General features: G+C 47.0%; 1 protein-coding gene and 1 non-coding gene across 9 annotated transcripts in view; both read right to left on the bottom strand.

The window, feature by feature from the left end:
• Positions 1–17,189, bottom strand: part of Mgat5 (alpha-1,6-mannosylglycoprotein 6-beta-N-acetylglucosaminyltransferase) — a 293,646-nt gene that overhangs the window by 103,806 nt on the left and 172,651 nt on the right. For all 8 annotated transcript variants that reach the window (XM_031380981.1, XM_031380977.1, XM_031380967.1 and 5 more), the window contains one exon: positions 429–500. In XM_031380981.1, coding sequence (XP_031236841.1) covers positions 429–500 — 72 coding nt within the window. The remainder of the gene's footprint in view (positions 1–428; positions 501–17,189) is intronic.
• LOC116072122 lies at positions 8,320–8,430 on the bottom strand. Its single transcript, XR_004111321.1, has one exon. It is a non-coding gene; the product is annotated as a small nucleolar RNA U6-53/MBII-28 (small nucleolar RNA).

Raw genomic sequence — 17,189 nt, 5'->3', positions numbered from 1 at the left:
GCCCGACTCCCCATAGAGATGTGCCTCTCTCATACTGTCCCTCAGAATACGGCTTGTCCTTTTAAATTCAGCTCATCATCTTCTCTATGGAATCTCCCTTGGCCTCCGCAGCTGAGACCATCCTTCCTCATTAATCTTCCTTAGCAGGCAAGAGAGCCCGATGACAAGCCTGGTCATTATGTACAGCCAGTCTCCTCATTAGATCACCCAAGGCCTCCACATCTGGCACCAAAGCTCCTGCCTCTCTGTGGCCCCGTCATTTAGGGACCTTCAGAGAACTGCTCCATAAATAAATCTGCGCTAACGGTTGTATGATTTGGCCAGCTAGACTTGAGATTACAGCTGGCACTTCCAAAAGGCACTGTGTGTATCCCTTAGCATCCGACCTAAGCGCACAGGTGCGAGAAGAGTATTCCAAAGTCATTTACCAGTGAGTTATGGTCAGCTTCTTCATAGGGATTTTTTGCTCTCCAAGGTAAACGAGGACACCAATTTTCAACCTGAAAAAGATAAGTCAGAAAGACTAAGTACACTGGTTCATCTTTCAGTGGATGCACACGGACAGAGGGCTAAGAACTACTTCCAACTTGCAAGGAATATGGTGTTTATATGGGATATTATTAACCAGATAGTAACCAAACTCCTGCCCAATGTAGGTGCCCTCCAAGGTGCAGAAACCTTCGGCTGAGGTCTGAGGTGCCCGTCCTACATTACAGGGAGTGGCTTCTTCCTCAACCAATCCCCACTCTTCCACAGGAGAGAGGCGTGCCCTCTGTCAAGGGGTAAGAAGATCTGAACACTTGTGCAGGGGCACTGCCATGTGAAGGAGTCACTGTGCACCACTCAATGAGTGGGCACGGATGACTCGTGATCTGCTCAGGTGTGTCTAAAGGGAACAGATGGCATTGAGGCCCAAAACATTCTTCTCTGATTTGAGGATCAGGAATGCAAACCGTGGTTGAATGCTAATTAGTCAGGGTTTGTATTCTGCGTATAAAGCAGGACGGGTGGCTCACACCCGTCATGTCAGTACCCAGGTTGTGACCAACGGCAGGAGAATCAGAGGTTCTAGGCTATATAACAAGTTCTAGGCCAGCTTGAGCTACATGAGACCCTCTCTCCAATAGCAGCAAACCAGGAATATATTACATATCTATTCAGTGATCTTATGAGAGTTCTTCCACAGAAGGATCTGTCGGTACACAAGCTGTGTCCAACCTTCTAACATTGAGGCAACCGAAGTTTACACACACACACACACACACACACACACACACACTCCATAATGCTTTAAGTAAGTCTATAATTTTGTGTGAGCTTGCATTCACAGTTCACTTGAGCGTCTGTGGCTTACAGGCTCAGGCTGAACACACCTTACAGCTGTTGGGGGAAGGAAGAAAGGAAGGAGAAAAAGGACTGGGCCTGTAGATATTTCTTTAAGAAAAGCTACCAGAGATTAGGGAAATCAGTAATTGTTAGGAAGGGACTGGAGAGATTCTAGGAAGGGGTTCTAGGCATGCATGGCTCAGAGGTTAAGAGAGACTGCTACACTCTCAAAGAGCACAGCTCAGTTCCTATCACCCAAATGGGCAGCTCACAACTACATGGAATCCCTGCTCCAGGGGACCTGACACCTTCTTCTGGCTTCCAAGGGGGCTGATCTCACATGCACATGTTGACCCCTCTTGATATATACATAATTCAAATAAAAAAAATTTCTAGGAAAGGAAAAACAAGAAATCCATTGGGTGATAGTGACATTTGCCCTATTTATGTAAAATAGCTACAAAATTTCAGTGATAGCATGGTCATCCCTTTATTAATTCATACAGCGTCACTAAGGATGGTTCAAGAACTGGCACCAGAAATTACTGCTCTTCAGTTAGGGGGACAGGTAAGATTTTACAGAGGAGCATCCTTTAAGGAGTCACCGACTCAGGGGGACCGTAGCCTTTCGGGTTGGCAGATCAATCAGACAAGAAGAAAATCTGTCTTCCAGGTCTGGGTAGGTTTTCAAAGATACATGTGAGTAGTTTCAGTAATCTAGAAGTTACTCAAAATGCAAGGTGGTATTTACTGTGGCCGAAAATAACTGGCCATATTTGCATAAAGCCATCTGCTGTGGAAAATGGTCAGAAAGCAGCTGAGCTCAGGGCAGCAAGGCTTAAGGGGTGGTAGGAAAAGTGCAAGATTCCCTTTTCTTCTTGTGGAGTAAAATTAGATTCGTGTGATGTTTGCGAGTGCCCGAGCTCACTCAGAACCCCTGCCCATGGGGAAAGCACAAGGCCTGCACTCATAAAACGAGAGAATACTAAGCTGCCTGAGGCCCGCAGCCTAAAGTACTGTGGACCTTCACCAGTATGACCATGATAGGCAACAGGCCCAGCTCCACGACTCAGGAAAACGGAGCGGAAAAGGAGCCTGACGAAGCACGACACTTCAGCCAGTCCCAGAGACGCCACACATCTGTGCTTTCTGCTCTTAGGCCAGATTGATTCACTTGGCACCAACTACATTTTAGTAAATGGACTCAATAAAACATCCCTATGAAGCATTTTTATAATATGAAGGCTTCAGACGGGTCCTGGGCTTGACTGCTAGACCTGCAACCACGCATGTAAGTGTGTTTATGAGCACGCGTGCGTGCGTGTGTGCATGCACACACACACATACACAGAGCATGATGTCAAGAACCCTTACAGATAAATACACAACTAAGTTCATTTTTAAAAATTACTTTTATCCTCACCCACTTGGATTGCCTTTGTTATGTGATATATGTATGCTTCCCTCAGTGCGCATGTGTACATGTAGATGTGTGCACATGTGTATGCATGTGGATGACAGAGGGTGATGTTGGATGTTTTTCCATTACTCTTTGCTCTTTCTTTCCTCCTCCTCCTCTCTCCCTCTCTCTCCTCCCCTCTCTCTCCCTCCCTCTCTCCCTCTCCTTTTCTTTTTGGAGACAGGGTCTGTAGGTGAACCTGCAGCTCATTCATTCAGCTGGGTGGCAAGCAAGCTCTAGGGAGCCACCTGTTCTGTCTGCCCTGCTCTAATGTTGCAGGTTCAGGCCCCGGCGTCAGCTGCTTATTATGTAGGTGCTTGGAAAGCCTAGCTCAGATCCTCGTGTGTGAGCCGCAGATGCCTGACTGATGGATATCTCCACAGCCCCTGAATAAATGAAGCCTATATAGGAACCTGTCAGGATAAAAAATAAATAAATAAATCTCCCCATGAAGAGTATAATGGGGAGAGATGAGGCAAGACTAGGACTAAGGAAACCCGACGCCACCATGGTGTGCCAGACATGGGTAATGCCCCCTCATACCTTCCACCCCGATGGACCGTCCGGGTCTTACTCTGATGAAAACATAGGCAGTCCAAGGTGATTTAAAACAGGGCTTCACTAGAGAGCTCTCAAGGCTATAATTCCTTTTGTGAGCTGATCATTTTTCTTGGTTCTTCTTCCTCTAAATCACTAGCTACCCCTTTGCTGCCTCCAAGGACATCTCTGCAAATATGGAAAATAGAGTGGTCCAATTGAGCTTTTAGGCAGCAATTTCAGCTCCTCATGTAATTGGAATGGTGGGAAAAGAGATAAAGACCTTAACCCACAGAGGGCGAGTGGCTGAGGTTGTTTTCCACCTCAAGGATGGGATAACTAGTTGATGAAATAATTAAATTATATGTAAACCAATTACCCTGTGGGAAGAGGAGGAAAAACAAACAAACAAACAAAATTATTTTCTCTTCCTGGAACCTCAGAGGATTAGCAGGATTGGAGGAAGGCCAGAGCTGGCCATAACTCAAGTAATGAGCAGACTGCCTTCCACAGGGCAACATTTTCCTAAATAAAAGTGCCATAATGAGCATTCAGGGGAAACTGCTTGTAGCTGATAACTCTACCATCCTGCCTCCCGATATGTAACTGCATTTTCTATCTGATGTGTCCAGCGTCACTTAATGATCTTGGCCCACCAGTTTAACAGCCTATCAATAAAGCTGACCCCAGGAGGGGCCCACTCCCTGACTCCGGAATCGTGCTGACTGGAAGTGTTCAGAAAAGCTACTCTCTGGCTCGCTCCCAGAGTCCATGGTTCCTGTGGCTGCCTCCGGACACTTGCCATCATGGCTGCCTCGGCCACATGTCTCCAGCTGTGGCTTTTCACTGCATGTGGCCCTCAGTGAAGAGGCCACTGCTGCTCATCCTCTCTTACCTCTCCAATCTTACGGCATACAATCTTCTCTCAGAAGCAACAACTCATCAAAGGCAGTCAGTCGTTTACCACAGTAAACAACAGGAAATGGGATGTGGGAGACAGCTCCGTGACTAATAAAGCTTTGCTACTCGTGGGTGAGGTCCTGAGTTTGATCCCTAGAGCTCATGTTAAGTATCTTGTGGGCCACTCAGTATATATGCCTGTAACGTAAGCACTGGGAAAGTACAGCCAGGAGGCATCCTGGCCAGTCTAACTGAATTAGCAAGCTCTAGTTTCAGCGAGAAACCCGGTCTCAAAAACAAAGGTGGAGAGTGACAGGAAGACATCCAACCTGCCAACTCCTGGCCCTGCACACACAACTCAGACAGGTACACACTCACAAACAGGTGTACACACGCAAAACTGAAAACCATCTGAATTCATGGTAGCAACACATCCCGGGGGTGATAAAGAGGTAGCGCCACTCGGATCACGTTCGATTTGAAGGCAAACTCTTTAGACACAAACTAATCTTTCTAGCGCACTAGCCACAGGCTGCAAAATGAAGAGGCAGCAGTGAACCCTTGCTGGCCCAGAACTTCAGAACACTAATGGATATTCAGTGGTGAGGGCTACACACATCGCTTTCTTTAGAGATGAGACATAAAATAAGACAATTTTGACATACCTCCTGGTGATTTAGACTTCTTTGAACTGAATAGGTTTTTTTGGCTTTGTCAGGAGGCTGGTGAATCAAAACAGTATGAGTTCCTAAAAGTTCTAACTGGGTCAAGCTGTTTTTTCAAGATCCACAGTACGGAAGAGTCATTGCACTCAAGGAAAAAGAAGCTGTTGGCAGATACACACAGGGCTGGAGGGAGGTGAAAGGAGGAAGCCGGGGCCTGCTAACAGGAGAGGCCGGGTAGATGCAACGCCCAGTCCTTAAGGGCCTGGTCTCTCTGGACCAATGCTCTCTTCTGTGGACAGAGCCTCAGTTTTAGTCTCATCTCTGGTTAATGTAGACGAGGCTGTTTTATCCTAGTCTATAGCTGACTCCAGGGTCTCACACTACCCCTCTCAGGTAACAAACACAATCAAAACCAACCACCAGGCATAGTAGCGGACATATTTAATCCCACTGCTCTGGAGGCAGAGGCAGGTTGATCTCTATGAGTTCTGGGCCAGTCTGGTCAACATAGGGAGTTCTAGGATAGTCCAAACTGCATAACCTTGTTTTAGAAAAATCTAAACAACGAACTAACAAAATTTCTGCCCCTGAAACTAAATGCCTAAGAAAAGAGAAACTGTCTTTGTGTGTTGTGGACTTAAGAGTGTTTCAGTCTTTTCCTTTTTGTTAATCTGCATATTATAATGAAGGTATATATGTGTTCATATGTGTGTATATGGGCCACAGATCCATCTACCTCATCCCTCCATACCTGCAGCATTCATAAGCCCAGGCATTCCACAGAGAAGACCTGGATCTATAGTTACTGTGTGCTTTCTTCTGGTAAAGAGTTTAATTTTTAAAATTTAATACATTTTTATTTTTTGAAATGAAAATATAATGACACCTTTTATCCCCTGGCATCAGGCCCTTCGCTCCATGGTGGCTATACCCTGGAACTGTGCGCCCAAGCTAGCTTTCTCTCCTTACCTTGCTTTGGTAGGATACTTTGTCCTAGCAGAGAAGAGACATTGACACACACAGTAAGGGATGAACAATAATTAATAAGGGGGAGATGTTATAATGATATAGTAGAATAAAAGTCACTCAGCGGCTGGGCAGTGGTGGCATGCGCCTTTAATTCCAGCACTTGGGAGGCAGAGGCAGGCGGATTTCTGAGTTTGAGGCCAGCCTGGTCTACAGAGTGAGGTCCAGGACAGCCAGGGCTATACAGAGAAACCCCTGTCTCAAAAAACCAAACCAAACCAAACAAACAAAAGTCACTCAGTGAATTGTTTGCTTCTAGCAATTTCTACTGAATAAAATCAGGCCTCTGTTGATTATGGGTAACTGAGAATGCTCAAAGCCAGATGCAGATGGGGCAGTGAGCATGGGGTCTAGAGAGCACCTATCATGGCCTCTCCTGGAGCAGGCAGGAACACTACAAACACAGAATGACTCAGCCGGCCGTGTGTAGGAGAAAGCCAGGGGCTGGCATGATGCTTGGGAGCCCCACTCAGGCTATGGCACAGAGAAGCTGTGACCAGTCTTCCCTGGGCCTCAGAGTGAGTGGATTCTAACAGGCTTATGCCACAGGTGCTTTACAATCCAGACTGACCCTGCTTGAGAAAAGTCACTTTTCATCACCCAGGAGAGAAGGCAAATGAACTCCTCTGTAGACGATCACACAACTAACACAGACACACCGACCTGCTTCCTCCAAAACTTCTCCTTAGATGTTCAGTGCACTCAAAACTGGTTTCACCCAGGCCGAGTCCACGTGAATAGCCAGAGGTGGGAGGCCGCCACGCCACGTTCCAGAGACCAAGCACACCACTGTTCTTTGTTGTCTAGCACGGGACTGCCTGGTTATTGTCTTCCCTGACCAAGGGCATAGTTCTGTAATTGACTCTTTCATTCTAATCTGTTTCTTCATTCTCCCTCATGAAATAATACTGGATGGAACCACTGAGTAAACTCAAAAGTCCCCTGCTTTGTGTCTCAATCTCAGTCTTAGCAGGTTTGATAAGATAAGGCTATAGCTGGGAGAAATCACCAATGTCAACAATACCAATGTCAATAAAAGGGTATGCACACCCTAGTACTTAAACTATGAACAGAGTCATTCATTCAATAAATGTACGCATCAGGCACTTCTATTTTTTTTTTTTAACAAAACAATCAAACAGTGATAAAATGATGATCAGCCAGAAAATAACGAGCGTGGATCAAACATACCACATGTATATCAACCAAAGACTTCTTAATGACAACAAGAAAAAGAAAAGAATGCAAGCAATCCAAAAACAAAACAAAACAAACAAACAAACAAAAAACCAAAACCAATCCTCTTTTAAATATTAAAAAAATGTTAGATAACTGTGGAAGCCACCTGGGAAATGAAAGTTTCTCTGGGGCCAGTGTCCTCACTGGTCCAGTAGAAAAGGAGGTTTGGGGCTAAAGCTCAGTCCCCAGGTCCCACGGGTAGGAGGAGAGCAGTGAGCCCTGCCTGAGACTGAGACTTGACCATCACATGTTATGCTAATGTTATGCCCAGGCTCCCAGACATAAAAGTAAGTAAGTAAGTGATAAATATCATAAAAACATTTCGAGGTTTCCATTGGAACTCTTTGGGTGACTGGATAGGAAATGAAAGTAATCTACAGCAGTGGACATCCCTATGAATGAAAAAAAAAAAAAAAGAAATAGAAAGGGCATTACTGCTCCTAGTTATGGTTGGAGGAGTAGGTGTATTGTAGATATTTGAGAAAACACAGCCAGAGGCAAAGAAATCTTGGAGAGTCCAGAGTGGATGAGCAACAGACTGAGCCGGGCTACGTGTGAAGGGAGAGGAGAGAGCCAGGAGACTAGCGACCAAGAGACCAAAAGGCAAAAAGGGGAAAAAGACTGGTGAAGCCAAAGTGGCTGGCTGGGTTATATATGGAAGAGCAGCTGGCAGAAGGGCAAGCCCAGCCCAGTCCCTGGGCTAGGAAAGTTTAGAGGTAGAAGGGCCCTGAACTGGTATGGACTGAGGGATGTTGGGAGAAATGCGAGGCCAGTGTTCACTTTAATATGTCAGTAGGCATCTCAGCCATTAGTCCCGGGTTGTGACCTAACACCTTATAAAGAAGCGTATCTAGGCATCAGGATGCTGGCTTAGCTTTCCTGAAGCCCCAGCGTAAGCTAGAAAGGCAAGGAAGGTGGGAAGAGAGAGGGTGTGAAGGGGGGGTCAGCAAACACACAACCTAGTAGTATAAGCCTCCTGGAACAAGTGTGAAACACCATCCATCCATGATGCAACAAAGATCCGCAGCCACACTGTAATCAGACTCCATGAGACAACCAACAGAGGGCCAGGACCCAGTGCCACAGAGAGAGAGTCACCAGAAGTCAGAGCTGGACACACTGAGAGTGAGCAACGTGAAGGAAGTTTCTGGTTTTGCCTTTTCCACTGTCCCTCAGGTCTCCACGTGAGAAGTCTTGTTAAACTCACTGGCACACACAAACCAGGCAGACAGAGCCTGGCTTGTGGCTCAGTATTAGCATGGCAACTCATCACTGGGACACAGAAATGGCAGGGGAACAGGGGCTAAGCAGTTAACAGGGTGTTTGCCTAGGATTCAGGAAGCCCTGGGTTCCATCCCAGCGCCACCAAAACTGGATATAAAAGTGCACACCTGCAGTCCCAGCACTTGGGACGTTCCAGGTCATCCTCAGCTACATACAAAAGTTGAAGTTGAAGTTAGCCTGGCTGTGAGACCATTCTAAAAAAATGTGAGATGGATTCTGACCACATGACACAGACACTGTAAAGTATGTAGAGTTCAGCTGGAGGATGGCTCAGGAGGTGAAGAACAAGTGTGAAGGTCTCATGCTTGTAATCCTAGAGCAAGGGGATGCAGCGAGCAGAATAGTCTCAGAGTCTGAGGGCCAGTGAACTTTGCTATACACAGCAGAAAAGCAACAGAGACTCTATATCAAATTGGGAGGTGAGAACTGACACCTGAAGCTCTCCTCTAACTGCCACGCATGCTCTGCAGCACACTAATGTCCACATTCACATACACACAAACACACACACACACACACACACACCACATGCAAAAGCATGCACTCGCTTAAACACGAACACACACACATACACACACACACATACACACACACACACACGCGCACACACCCCACACATTCACACATGCATGAACACATGCACACATGCATGTGCTTGACCACATACACACAAACACACACATCAAGTGCACAAGCATGCACTTGCTTAAACACGAACACACACGCACACGCACACGCACAGATTAAAAAGAGACCAGCTAAGGAGTTTACTGTACCGGAGCCCTGCCAACCACATGTTCCAAGGAGGACAGGCACAGGAGGGTCTGGCAGCTCTTGCTCTCTCCCTGTGAGTTCTGCACGGTGGAGATCAAGAAAAGATGTCCACTCTAAATGTCATTAAGAAAGAAATGTCATTAAGACTAATTGTGGGAGGAGAGTGGTGGGAAAGTGGCAGAGACATCAACCAGCTCTCCCAAGTCGGGATGGCTTGAAAAATCCTTTTTGCAAAGGGCATCTTAACACCCAGGCAACAAGAACAATGAACGTAGGGAGATGAAAAGCTGGAGATGAAGTCTGGGTGTAGAAAATGGAAGGACCTCAACCATAAATCTCAGCCAACTGCCTGAGTCTCTGACTGCCAGGAAATCTTATCTTATGGAAAGAGAATTTCTGACTTCGAGCAGCTAAACACCTTCAAGGCACATTTTGGTCCACTCGGGCAACAGCCGGGAGGGACATTTCAAGCGTGCCTTGACCTGTTCCCACGCGTCAGTTTTGCTGTTGTTCGGGTTTTTTTCCTGCAGCCTGAACAGTCAATTCTCCAAGACTGCCCATTCTGACAGATTAGTCTCTGTAACACCATTTCCAAGTTATCTTTCACAGCCCACACAGGCTATAAATCCTGATCATTGTGCGGGTTATTAGGATTTCATTTCATGCTTGCATTCACAAGCATTTAAGCTTCCAACCTTTCCTGTTGGGCATTAATCTTGGCAGTAATCAAGGGATTAAGTACGCTGAATTTAAACTCAAGGTTAATAGCATGCTCAACCAATATTGGTTTTACATATTGCCAAGGGAAAACCGAAAGGCAGGGACCTTTATGTCCATTGTTCATGAAACGGAAGGAACAGACTCATGGGTAAGGCATGAAATTGCTTCTTTTGTTCCATTAGGAAGGTCACACACACATACACACATGCATGTGCGCACACACACACATGCACGCGCACACACACTTGTCCAGACTGGCATTTGGAGTGGTAGTTTGTAAACATTTAAGATCTAGCAATAAATCACTGGGCAATTTGATTATCTCATACTAAATATACCTGCAGTAGCTAAAGAAATGGTTCAAAAAATCGCATCAACCAAAGGCTGGGGAGAGGGCACAGTTGGTAGGATGCTTGCCAGCCAGGCATGAGGATCTGATTTCTGTCCCTAGGCTGGGTATGATGGCGTGCACTTGTAATCCCAAGGCTAGGGAGGTAGGGAGACAGGCAGATGCCTGGGCCTCACGGGCCGGCCAGCTTAGAGTACTTGGTAAGCTCCTCCAGGCCAGTAAGGGAAGGGAGTCTGTTTCAAGAAAAAAGTTGTATATGTAGAGGGCTCAGGAGACAGCTCTGTGAGCAAAAGGCTTACATGACCAGTTTAACCCTCCACCCCTATAAAAGCCAGGAAGGTACGACCATCTCTTGTAATCTCAATACCTGGAAGGTAGAGACAGGAGATCCTCAGGGCAGACCAGCTAGGCAGACTAGCTAGAATCAGCTACTTCAGGGCTCAGTGAGAGATCTTACTTCAATAAAATAGAAAGATCAAAGAAGATGCCTGGCTTCACCGTTGGTCCTCCACATACAAATGCATACATACATGTGTGCCCATACATAGGCGGCCATACATATGAATGGAGAAACAAAAAGAGAGCAAGCAAATGATGACAAAGCAGACAGTATCTGAAGAGCTACGCAGAGGTTGGCCTCTGCCTCTGTATATGCCTCTGCCTCACACACACACACACACACACACACAGAAAAACCATAGTACCAGTGAGTCAAGACATCTAGAAAAACATGTTGCTTGCTAGATGTTGGAACGATGATATAAAAAGAACAAGATAACATAGGTGTCAAATACATGAACACCATCCATCAATGTACTGTACATGGGGGCAATGGAACTTGTTCCAAGTTTTACAAGAGACACTAGCCATAAAAGGTGTGGACAGCTAAATTGAATTAATATGCCTGAAACAAGGACAGTTGCAGCAATTCCTCTGTACGGCCTTGTTTCTATAATGGGAATAGCCATACAGCTCAAAGAAACCAATGGACAAAGTGACCTGCCTGGTGATGAAGTATGAGGCTTCCCGATGAGCTGAATCACAGGGCTTTCATTAGCTATGATCTCATGGGAGCCAGGTGGGATTTCTCCTGTTTGGATGGCAGGCGTCAAAATTAGGGAGTAGTGGAAATTAAGCAAAGGAGATCATCAACTGAAATCAGCTAATTAGGGTTGTATTCCCAACATGAGTGGGTTTTGGTACAGAGAGAACGTGGAGCCAGTGGCTGCTGGCTCCTTAGCTGAGTTTGTATTCCTTCAAAATGAAGGACTGAGGGGGCACTGAGTGTGGAACTCTGAAGCCAGGAGACCCAACTCTCGAGGTGCAGGTGCCGATGGCCTGGCTCTCTATCCCCTTTGGCCATGGCCAGCAGTTGAAATGTGGTTGGGCATCTGCGTAAGTAATGCTTCACTCTTCTTGTAACTGCCACCCTCCAGGGGGTGGAAGATACTACAAAGACAAATGTACATGTGCCCCCCTCTCTCCACTGTCTGATTACAGGGGCAACGGAGCCCAAGGAGAAGCTGGCCTGATGCATGGTGCCAGCCGTGGGGGAGCTGAGGAAATGGTGGGCCGAGCCATAAGTCCACCAGGACTGCTTAGCTATGAACAGTTCTTGCCCTCCATTTCAAGCTAAACCTCATGGCAGGACCCTGAAGATAGACTCAGAGTGGGGTCGCTGGCCCTCTTTATTGGTTCCTCTCTCCAAGATGGTCGCTTTGGAGAAGCTTTCTTGGTTTTCACTATCGCTTGTCTCTCACTGGCATACTGGGGATGGTGACTAAGCCTAGCTTACTAGGGATGCCGTGGCCCAGGCTTGACCCTAACAACTCCAGGAATGTTCTGGCCGTCTCACAAACCCATCCCTAAAGAGGGGAGCCTCTGACTGTTGTCACTACACTGCTGTCGCCAGCGTGGTGTCAGTGTGCTGAGCGGTTGTAGCTCACAGAGAGAAGGCTGTACTTCTGGGGATTCAGTTAAAAGGGATTTGGAGATGACAAGGTGGTTAATGGCCAAGAAGGTCACCGGTAGAGAGGAAACTACTTTTATTGTCTTGCTAGATGGACATGTCAAACTGCCTTCTATAGAGTTACGTTTATATGAATCTCATCCTCTGTCAGAGACGCTTCTTTCGGCAGTGTATTGCATGTGGAGACTCTGGACCTGGGAAGTGCTGAGGGCTGACTCTGGAGTGCTCAGCCCTAAATGGCCATCTATACATGTCCCTCCCTCACCAGCCTCAGAGAACATCAGGGATGGGACCAGGAGGAGTGCACACTGGAGGCAGAGGATGAGGAGAGAGCCGTGGCAAACTGTCTTTTGGACATGAGATGGCCGTCACACTCAGGATCCACTGTAGCTATGGTTACCCGGACAAGACTTACACAGGGTCAAGCCAGTCAACATTCCAGCCAGCAGAACTAATTAGACTCCATGGATTACTAAAGAAAACAAAAATGAGGAGAGGACATTGAGGTAGAAGGGTGGGTAGAGGACAAGGGTTAGGGGTGTGTGGAGGGAGTGGGAGGGTGGAATAGGCCAGACAGGACCAGGATACAGTGCAAACACATGGAACTGCCAGGTGCTTTAAATGGGCGGGTTGGTTAGGGCAGCTGCTGCAGCTCTGTTACTCACTGTGAGCGGGTTGGCTAAGGCAACGGTGGAGGGAAATGAAGGGAGGGGCCCGTCCTGAATCTGAAGGGTCCAGTCCATCCCTCAAGTGACACCTACTTTAGGTCTTCCTGGTGTCTACCTCTTGTCAGATGTCAAACCCAGAAATAAGCTCAGCTCTTTCCATAAAAACTGGAAATGCAACAGCAGCACCCACATACCTAATGGCTGAGTTTACAGAGCAGGTCAAACTAAGGTGGCATTCTCATTTTGCCAACTTCAAGAGAAACGTGGTGTGTGATATGAAAGGAAGCAGGTCTCAGAGTTCAACAAAATAGGAACGTTATAAGACAGCAAGAAAGGAAAGGAGAAAAACAACAACAACAAAAAACCCAGACTAACAAAAAGGCCCACATAGCTGTACCGCACAGTAGTGTGTGTGTGTGTGTGTGAGAGAGAGAGAGAGAGAGAGAGAAAGAGAGAGAGAGCACATCTACAAGGAGGTGCTGAGAGAGAGAGCGAGAGAGCAAGAGAGAGAGAGTGAGAGAGAGCGAGAGAGCAAGTGAGAGAGAGAGAGAGGGAGGGAGGAAGGTAGGGAGGGAGGGAGGGAGAGAGAGCAAGTGAGAGAGAGAGGGAGAGAGAGCGAGCAAGCATCTACAAGCAGGTGCTGAGAGAGCGAGTGAGAGAGAGAGCAAGAGAGAGAGAGAGAGAGAGAGAGAGAGAGAGAGAGAGAGAGAGAGAGAGAGAGAGCATGCAGGTGCCCACAGAGGCCAGAAGAGGGCATGGGATCCCCCGAAGCTAGTTAAAGGCTGTTGTGGGTGCTGGGAAGCAAACTCAGGTGCTTTACAAGAACAGCAAGCATTTTTAATGTTACGTCATCTCTCCAGACCCTTGTCTCTAGGATTTTAAGACTGCAAGGTAAGGAACTGACTTCAGGGACTGGTATCAATTTCACATAAATGGCTCTGTGTATCAGCTCCTAACACAAATGCAACAACCCACACGGAGACTAGCAGTCAAGGGCAAGTGTGTTTTTCAAACGCATACAAAGAATATAGAGCAATGTGCACTCTTGAGCCTTCCTTAGACATTCCACAATGCACATGCTTATCAAAACAACATGCTACGCACCACACACATATATAGCAGTCCTTATCAGTTCAAAAGGCAGCCATGGGGCCGGAGAAATGGCTCAGTAGATAGAGTGCTTGCCACTTAAGCATGTCGATCTGAGTTCTAAGCCACAGCACATTTAAAAAAAATCTTGGAAGTGATGGTGTATACCAGTAACCCCAGAACTGAAGAGGTGGAAATAGGGGGATCCCTGGGGTTCACTGTCCAAAAAGTCTAGCCTAATTGCTGAGTTCCAGACTTAGTGAGACTCTGTTTAAACAGTAAGGCCACAAGGGCAGACATATGGCTTTCAATTGAACACCCCGCCCCAACCCTGGCACAAAACAAAACACCAACCAACCAATCAAGTATCAAGAAAGAGTCTAGTTTCTATATGGCTAGAAGCCATAGCAAACAAAGACTTACCTTATGTGACCTGACTCTAACTCTAAATGTGAACAGCATGTCCATCCAGAATGTCCTCAAATTAAGGATAACGTGACACATAAACATGTTTTTTTTTTTTTTTACTATGTTTACTGAGCATCCTTGGTCTACTAGGCCCTCTCCAAGGACATTCTGATGTGAACCTGGACATCCTCATACCATCCCGATGGGAGGCAGATGTTTTTAAAAACAAACAGAACTACAACAAGAAGAACTTGAGGAAACACGTTGTGTCCCAGAGATTAAGAAATGGCAAAAAAGCAAATGTGATGTTCCTGGGGTGGGACCTTTCAGGAGTGACCATCCCTCCTGCAGCTGTCACTGAGTCTGTGGGACGATATGATAGGCCCTTGTCAGTCACTTTTAGAGCCCGAGTGTGATACCGTCCCATATTACTTACTTTGCTAACTGCTCTAATACAAACCCTGCCAAAAGCAACTTAAAGAAGGGAGGGTTGATTTTGGCTCAGAGTTTGAGGACACAGTGCATCGTGTTGGGACTGTGTGGTGCCAGCTGGTCACAAGGCATCAACATCCAGGAAGCAGAGGGAGATGGACGATGGTGCTCGGCTTGCTTTCCCTCTATTCGCTCAGTTTGGGAACCCAGCCCATGGGACCACATTTAAGTTACATCTTTCCTCTTTAGCCCATGTGATAAATTTCCCTACACATGTGTCCGTGGGCTTGTCTTCTAGGTGACCGTAGACCCCGTCAAGCTGACGACCAGTGTTAACTACCACAAGGTTCCCAGATGCAAAAGAGGAGCCATCTCTCTCTCTCCTGTTTTGTGGCTAATTATACCCGTCCTTTCTTCTTCTCCCATCTGAATCTCTCTCTCTTTTCTTCTTTTTCCCATTAAACTCTTAAGATACAGAATGCTCAGCGCAGTGGCAAGAAAATGAGCTCTCGGTAGATGCCGACAACCCAGTGACTGAAAGAGAAGCCAGTAAGCACTCACTCAGCTGACTCTGCTAATGAGAAGAAGCAAGAAACTGGTCTTACGCCAAGGCTACTGAAAGGTAACCGCGGCTCAGGAAGAGAGTCTATGAAACCATGGTCTCTGTACAGACCGACCTGTGTGCTGGTGCTGCCCGTGGACTCTTCTCCTCAGACCCCTACTTCTCTTTCTCTTGAACCTCTACCCTTCCCCCACTGAGGGTGTGGTCAGGGCAGCAGTTTTAAAGGAAATGAACCTATCAGAACCCATGTCCGCACCCTTCAATCCACCATTACTTCTCTACATCTTCCCAGCCTTGGTCCAGGAGCTGGAGAGAAGGCTGGGAAACCCAGGCGGAAGGTGACACCCTTTATCTCCTTAGCCTTCCCAAATCCACAAAGGAGCCGTGGTTGTCAATCAGGACCCATGGCCGGACTCTGGCTTCTTCCAGGCCAGGGAAGAAGGGATTTACAAAGGAAACTTTGTCAAATTAAACTGGATGAAGAGTCTTTCCCTCAGGGCAGGAGAGATAATTTCTCATTGAGTTCTCACTGGGGTGAAGGTCACTCATGGCCTGCCTCTCCTTGCAGAAGGAAATGAGAAGGCTGCGGAAGCCAGGAAGCAGGCACAAGCTCAAACTCAGCATCTCGACAGCTGAGGAGGAGCACCCAGGCTAGCCTGTGCTTCTGATTGCTAGAAGGCACCTTACTGTCATCAGTGCTGGGATTCCCCTGATTCCCAGGGAATAAACTCTTGAAAGAAAAAGTATGGCAGTGCCTAGGTGGCAGGGCCTTGGGATCAAAGCCCAGTGCTGAGGGGCTTGGGGGCTGACTGTGATATAACGAAGAAAGTGAGTGTGTTAGCTACTTTCCTTTGTAACAAAATGCCTTAGAAAAGCCACTTAATGAAGACCCAGAGTTTACTTGGCTTCAGAGTTTGAGGGGGCAGTCCATTGAGGCAGGAGCACCAACCAGGACACACTGCCTCACAGTTGGGGGAGCTGTCTTCCCACCTCAATTCACCCAACCTACAAACTCCCTTACAGACACTCCCAGAGCTTTCTATCAGGATTCCAGGTTGTGTCAACTTGACAATCAACGCCAGCTACGGCACAGAAAGAATGTGGACGTAGGAGAGGGGGCACATGCCTTATAGTTTTGGTGACAGGCTTATTCATCCAAATAAGTCATGCTAGTCAGTTTATGGTACAGAAAAGAGAGGAACCCAGACTGCCCAAGGAAAACCATGGCGAGAACATCTAATTCAGCCTAAAAAAATGGAGATATTCTACAGGGCATCTCTGAGGGGCTGTTACAATGGGGCCGAATCGTGAAAGAAATGGTGATGTCAAGCTTTCCTCCAACTTATGTAGCCAAGGATAGCCTGATCGTCTGACATCCCTCCCCAGTTATGAGGACTGTAGGTGTGTGCCCCTATGCCCAGCTTAGGCAGTGCTTGGGATGAACACTCTGGGTTTTGTGGATGCTAGACAAGCACTCTTTCCGAGGGAAGAGCTAGAAGTCATCTGAGCCAGGGACCCATGGGGTCTGCTGAGTGCTATGTGGCCTTTAAAAAGACCTGCACTGTAAACGTATGCAAACAAATGAAAAGTAAAACCAGAGAGAAAAGAATAAGGAAGGTGCCAGGAGGTAACCTGGTCCATTAGAGCACACGTGACAGCCAACAGCCAGGGGGAAAAGCCAGGGGAGGTGGCCTAATATGGCTCAGCTCATCACTAAAGAAACACAAATCAAAACAGCCAGTCCTAACTTCAGGCTCATTTAAGACGGTCACTAACCCCGAA

The sequence above is a fragment of the Mastomys coucha genome, unplaced genomic scaffold, assembly GCF_008632895.1.
Source record: "Mastomys coucha isolate ucsf_1 unplaced genomic scaffold, UCSF_Mcou_1 pScaffold1, whole genome shotgun sequence".
NCBI lineage: Eukaryota > Metazoa > Chordata > Mammalia > Rodentia > Muridae > Mastomys > Mastomys coucha.
The sequence above is the reverse complement of the archived record's forward strand: the minus strand, read 5'-3'. Positions and strand labels throughout refer to the sequence as shown.